The sequence below is a fragment of the Dipodomys spectabilis genome, unplaced genomic scaffold (genome assembly GCF_019054845.1).
Source record: "Dipodomys spectabilis isolate Male_0828 unplaced genomic scaffold, ASM1905484v1 ptg000234l, whole genome shotgun sequence".
Taxonomy (NCBI): domain Eukaryota; kingdom Metazoa; phylum Chordata; class Mammalia; order Rodentia; family Heteromyidae; genus Dipodomys; species Dipodomys spectabilis.
This window is the reverse complement of record NW_024870911.1, coordinates 18,906,106-18,913,316: the sequence shown is the minus strand read 5'-3', so window position 1 is coordinate 18,913,316 and position 7,211 is coordinate 18,906,106. Positions and strand designations below refer to the sequence as shown.

General features: G+C 35.1%; 1 protein-coding gene across 1 annotated transcript; it reads right to left on the bottom strand.

Moving 5' to 3' along the window:
* Nucleotides 1-676: 676 nt before the first annotated feature.
* LOC122124168 (olfactory receptor 6C76-like) lies at nt 677-1,606 on the bottom strand. Its single transcript, XM_042698869.1, has one exon. The coding sequence runs from the start codon at nt 1,604-1,606 to the stop codon at nt 677-679; it is 930 nt and encodes a 309-aa protein (XP_042554803.1).
* Between the last annotated feature and the right edge of the window lie 5,605 nt (nt 1,607-7,211).

Here is a 7,211-nt window from a genome sequence, read left to right as displayed (position 1 = left end):
GACCATACACCCTGTGTTGAATGATTTAGCCAATCTTTATCAATGTCCTAACACGAATACATGGCACTTGAGGGTTTGGAAAATATAGCTGGTTGTATGCTTGAAAGTTTAATTCCAAGCAAATCAGTAACATAGTGTATTCCAGCCTTCAAATGAAAGATAATGGCAATGCTAGGCCATTTGACCCATACTCTACAATGACGATCCAAGCTGAAACAGGACCTGGCCCTTTGAATAACAAGGAGCGTTCGTGGGTCTGGGCGTGCTGATTCTGGTAGCCAGGGATCTTATATTATCAGGCTTCAGAAACCTAAGAGCTTGGGAAGACCTGAAGAGGCCACCTTACTTTTGCACCAGCATCTGCTGCAGAAACCCTGACTTTCGAGCAGATGTCCAGTCCTTCCTGGATTCCAAGGTGGCTGTACAGTTAGGACAAGGACAGATACAAAATGGTTACAGATATGCTAAGTTTTTTCTTCCTGCTTTTAGCTAATTTATGAGTTCAAGTGAGGAGCTTTTAATTAATTTATTTTTTTAGTAAAAGGCATTTAAGTATCTATTGCAGGTAGAGGACACATTGCTAATATTGTATTATATAAAGAACACATTGCAAATATTGCATTATATAAAATGCTCCATTTAAAGTTGAGGCAATGAATTTCTTTACCATTCAAATTTATTTGGCAAGCACTTTTTTGACCATGTGCCTAAAGGATTGCTTTACCTTCTGGTTCCTCAGGGAGTAAATGAAAGGATTTAGCATTGGGGCAACAGAGGTATTGAGCACTGCTATGCCCTTGCTCAAAGCCACTCCCTCCTTTGCTGAAGTTTTGACATACATGAAAATACAGCTTCCATAAGAAATGGAGATGACGATCATGTGTGAGGAACAAGTGGAAAAGGCCTTTTTCCTCTGTTCAGCAGAAGGGATTCTCAGAATTGTCCTGAGGATGAAGGCATAGGAAAGGATCACTAGTATTAAGGTCATCATGAGGGTGAATACTGCCAGGAAAAATGCCAAGAGTTCCAGGATGGTTGTGTCTGTGCAGGCGATCAGCAGCATAGGAGAAGAGTCACAGGTGAAATGGTCAATGATGTTGGAGTCACAGAAATCCAACTGAAGCCCCATGATGATTGGTGGGAAGATAATGAGAAACCCGGCAAGCCAGGAGCTAATTACAAGCTGGATGCATACCTTGCTGCTCATTATTGTTGTATAGTGCAAGGGCTTACAGATGGCTACGTAACGATCATAGGACATGGCTGTCAAAAGGAAGAATTCTGTTGAGCCAAGGAGAATAAAGAAGAACACCTGAGCCATACAAGAGTTATAGGAAATGGTCAAATCCCCAGTGGCAATGCTGACTAGGAATCTAGGAATACAAACTGTTGTGAATGAGATCTCTAGGAAGGAGAAGTTCCTAAGGAAGAAGTACATGGGTGTTTTGAGGCGTGAGTCTATCAGTGTGAGGGTTATAATAGTCAGATTTCCAGTAATACTCAGTATGTAAGCGAGAAATAGAAATAGAAATATCAAAATATTTAGTGTGGGGTCATCTGTTAATCCCAGAAGAATGAACTCTTTCACAGATGTTTGATTTTTCATTTCTTGGTGTTGATTTCTGTCAGGTCTAAAAATCAAAAGGAAAATCAGTTACTTTGAATGGGGTAACATTTTTTGTTGTCTTATCTGCTCTAATGAAACAATAAATCAGTAACTAAGTTGTACTGCATTTTGATACTACATATTCACCACAAAATATGTCTCTTTTCAGCCTTACATAACTAATTGATATTTAAGTAATTATTTTGATGTCACTATTAAATGCATGAGTATAAGAAAAATATGCCTACCAAATTTATTTTACTTTTAAGATAATCTAAACTAGATTTTAATGCTAAAAATTTAAGTATTACTTTATTGTTAAAACACTAACCTATTATCATTTACTTTTTTCTGAAAAAGAAACATTTTCAAATGTTTTTAAGTTCTTTAATGATGATAATGTCACTTTCCATACATAGATAATATTTTAAAGAAAGAATCACAAACATCAATCTAATGTTCATATACCTCTAAATAAAATAAACCTCTAAATATTTTGCAATGTTTTGAAAACTTTGAGGTTTTTACTTTCTAAATAAAATAACAAACTATCAAGATTCTAATAGCCAAATTTAAATGATCTAGCATATATAGTTATTATTCAATAAGAATCTTGAAGTAAAAAATTAAATATCTACTTACAATCATATAATTTCATAGCAGAACAGCCGTGAGATTGCTTAGATCCAAGTGCACTGTTTCTTTCCTCTGATTATCAGTATTTGATGGTTTACTTTTGGAGAATTTGTACCCTTCTCCATCTATGGAGAAGTGCCTTATAATTATATGATATATAGGTAGAGTTTGTCAAAATGGTTCTGGTTATATACAGTGAGAAGGAACACACTGTATGCATTGCCCATTAGATGGAAACAAGATTTTGGTGTCTAGTAAATAATCTTCTAATCAGAACTAGCCAAAGTGCCTATGAGGTTCTGCAATTAATGGTGAGAAAGCTGGGTGATTCATGCAGCAGCGAAAGCTCTATAGATAGTCCTATCAGTAAATTTGTAGTAAGTCAAAAAGTCAAATAATACAAGAAAATTTTGGTTGAGAGAGTGTCTTCGGTAACTAGTTATTATTTAAGAGTAAAGGATGTGGAGATGAGGTAGATCAGTAGCCTAAATGGACAGTATAGAACTGGATACAACACAGGAATTCAGAACCAAGAACAAGTTTTTCTGTAATGTGAATGAAAGACAGAGATAGATACAGAGAAAGAGATAAAGAGGAGAATGTAAAAAGGCATACAGAAGGAAAGGAAGGAAGGAAAGAAGGAAGGAAGGAAAGAAGGAAGGAAGGAAGGAAGGAAGGAAGGAAGGAAGGAAGGAAGGAAGGAAGGAAGGAAGGAAGGAAGGAAGGGAAAAAAGGAGGGAAGGAGGGAGGGAGGAAGGAAGGAAGGAAATGTGAATACCTTGTCAGATTTTTGAAGCCATACTTACAGTGGAACAGAAAGTAGAGGTAATAACATTCTACTTATTAAGTGAAACCCTTAGTTGATGAGAGACAAAAGAGAAATGAAGTGAGAATAAATAATCAATAGCTGTGGAAAAAATGAGCATGACTTCTGAAGGAAATTTGTTGAGACAAAATGTCATTAAAAATTTACAGTGACTTTTCTAGTCTATATGGTCCAAAACTCCATATTTGGTTTCTCTTTTTTTCTCACCCTTCAAAAAATACTAGTAAAAGAGTAACATTCCTGACCCTGAAGAGTAGAAATCCTCACTAATATCATAGTTATATAATAGTTTACTTATCCTTTAGTAACTCTTTGGAAAAATGGGTTCTACTTTAAAATTTTATCTTATTTTTTTACTTTAAGTATTTGCCAGTTGGAAATTTGGTTTTGCAAATATTATTTGCCAAAGAAGCATACTTGTTATATCTGTTCCTTTTACCTCCTTGAAAAAGACACAGGGGACTTTTGTAGGAAAGCAGAATGAAGATGTCTCTCCTGAGGAATGGTACTGATGAGGCCATAACATTAGGTCGAAAAATTTTAATTAGTTATATTTCAGATTATTATTTTTACACATTAAATGTCAGAAGAGTATGTAATTCCAACAGCAAAGAAATGATAGTCCTCAATATTTTATTTTATTACTATATTTTAATCTGAAACATATGTCTGACTAAATAACATAATGTCCTCCAGAAATATGTAAGAAAGAAAGAAAGGGAGGAAGGATGGATGGAAGGAAGGAAGGAAGATCAAGTTAGGATCTACAACACATGATGTATGTCATGTTTAATTTAATAAAAACACATTGGTGGGGTGTCCATGGTTCATGCCTATAAAATTCTAGCTAACCAGGAGGTTGAGATCTGAGGGTCATGATTTGAAGGCAGCCTGGACAGGAAAGTCTGTGAGAGTTTTATCTTCAATAAAAACTACCTTCAAAAAAAATCTAGAACTAGAGCTGTGCCTCAACTGGTTGAGTGCTAGCCTTGAGCAAAACAAGCTCAGGGACTGCACCCAGGTCCTAAATTCAAGCCCAAGGATTAGGATCAGCACCAATATAGACATAGAGATAGAGATACAGAGATAGATATATTAGACATTATTATATTTATCTTTTATACATATTACATGAATTATATATTACTTACTTTTCTTTATATTATTAGACTTTTGTTTTAGGGAATCTCAATTTTCCTAAAAGAAGCTACCACCTGAAAAAACATTTTTTCACCAGCATCACAACTAGAATAGGGGTAAAAATCAATTAGTAAATGATTGGTGAGTCTGTTCAAGAGAAAAAGAAGACAAAGTGTCATTAATGTCTTTTGTGATAGTGTCTAGTGAGTATCACTGCTGCATTTGCTCACTCTTGGTCTTATCTTTTCTGGGCACCCTGACTCCCTCAAAGACAAATAATCTAACAACCAAAGCACAACAAAAACAACAACAACAGCAATAAATCTCTGGTATCCATTTCTTAGAGTTCATTTCTAAAAATATTATTTTATATGATCATATGCACATAGCTATTGAGTCTTTGTGTTCCTTTCTTAAGAATATCCTCGGTCTCACTGTGTGAATGTCCAGAGACCTGTATAATTTAGCATGTCCTAGTGTATTTTTTAAACTAACCAGTGTATTTGCTTGTAGATTTATAGGCACATTTTAGCTACCATAAATGAGGAAAAACATGCAAACTATATTTCTCTGGGTCTGGCTTACCTCATTTAACATAATTTTTAAGTATTTCTTTTTCCTTATATGTGGTGCAATATCATTCCTTCTGAATTCTAATGTGTGTGTATGTATATATATATATATATATATACACACATTAGAATATATATATGTATATATATATATATACATATATATATATATATATGGTATATATATATGGGGCATATGGGTTGATTCCATAGCTTGGCCATGGTAAACAAGGCTCCCATAAGCATGGTTGTGCTGGTAGTTTTATTGTGGCATTGTTTATGGTCTATTGGATAAATAATCAGGAGTGTACTTGCTGGGTCAGAGGGAAGCTATATGTTTAGTCTTTTGAAAAATCTTCATATTGCTTTCCAGAATGAACAAGTTTACATTCTCACTAATAGTGTAATAGCATTTCCTTTTGGCCACATTCTACCAGCATCTGTTATTTTTAGTTTTCTTGCTAATGGCCACTGTAACTGGGATGAGGTGAAATCTCAATAGTTTTTTATTTTTGTTTCTTTTATGGCCAGAGTTGTTGAACACTTTTTTCATGTGTCTATTGGCCATTTTTACATCTTCTTCTGAAAAGTCTCCCTTTAAATATTTAGCCTATTAATTCATTGGGTTGTTGCTTCTTTGAGGGTTATTTGAGAGGGGCATTAATTTTTGGAACTGTAAGTATATTTTGGCTAAGAGGCCCATATCTGATAAAAGAAAATCTTCTCTCCTTCTGTGGGCTTTCTATTTATCTTGTTAGCTATTTCCTTTGCCACGAAGGAGCTCTTCCATTTGATGCAAGCCAATTTATCCAGTCTTTCATTAACTTGTTGTGATTCTGGACTTTTACTTGGGAAGTTTCAGCCATGCCTAGAAGGCCTAGTGTTTCCCTTACCCTTCCTATAATATTTTCACGACATCTAGTCTTACCTTGAGGTCATTCATCCATTTAGAACTGATTCTGGTACAAGATGATATAGAAGATATAGCCTCAGTTTTGTGCACATAGATAGCCAATTTTGCCTGTACCATTTATTTTATTTTATTATTTATTTTTTCTGCCCTCCCCCATTTGCCCACTCCCCCACAAAGTTGTAAGGTTCATTTCCAACATAGTGTCTTGTGAGTATCATTGTTACAGTAGGTCATCCTGTGTCCTTTTTTCAGCATTTTGTTAATTCCCTTTCCCCTCGCTAAATTAGATAAATGACTATACAAAATGCAGGGTACCAAATCAAATACAATGACAACAGGGGATATACAATAGGGAGAAGAACATACAAAAGAAACAAAAAAAATCACATGGTACATTAAAACAGCAACAACAAAGAAAGACCTCTTGTGTCCATATCTTGGGGTTCAACTTAGCATCATCTTATATGGTTATATGTTATGTACATAATTTTTAAGCTTTTCTGCTCATCTGATAAGATTATCCTAGATGTAAACTAATTATTGCAAATAAGGGAAACCATGGGACCTATATTTCTTTGGGTCTGGCTTACTTCACTTAATATGATTTCTTCCAAGTCTTTCCATTTCCTAACAAATGGGGTGGTATCATTCTTTCTGATGGAACCATAGAATTCCACCATATCTACCAATCTCTCTCTCTGTATATATATACATATATATCACATTTTCTTGATCCATTCATCTATTGAGGGGCATCTGAGTTGATTCCATACCTTAGCTATTGTGAATAATGCTGTGATAAACACAGTTGTACTGGTAGCTTTAGTATAGCCTTTTTGTGATTGTTTTGGTAAATGCCCAAAAGGGAGAATGCTAGGTCATAGGGGAGTTCTATGTGGATTCTTTTGAGGAACTTCCATACTGCTTTCCAAAGTGGTTGAACAAGTTTACACTCCCACCAACATTGTAGTAGCATTCCCTTTGGCTACATCCCCTCCAGCATCTGTTGTTATTAGATTTCTTGATTTTAGCCATTCTAACTGGGGGGAGGTGAAATCTCAATGTGGTTTTGATTTGCATTTCTTTTATGGCTAGAGAAGTTGAGCATTTCATCATATGTTTATTGGCCATTCTTATTTCCTCTTCAGAGATATCTCCCTATAAGTCTTTAGCTCATTTATTAATGAGGCAGTTGTTTCTTTGAGGATTTGTTGCTGGGGGATTTAATTTTTGGGGTTCTAAGTATATTTTAGATATGAGACCCTTGTCTATTGTATGGCTAGTGAAGATTTTCTCTCAATCATTGGGATTTCTGTTGATCTTGCTAGCTATGCCATGCCTGCACCATTTCTTGAAGAAACTGTCTTCCAGCCTGTGTTTTCAGCTCCTTTATCAAATAGTAGGTAGCTATAGGTTCAACTCTAGATCTTCTAATCTGTTCCATTGGTCCTCAGGCTTATTTTTCGCCAGTACAAAGCTGTTTTTATTACTATGGCTTTGTAAAAGAGTTTGGACTTT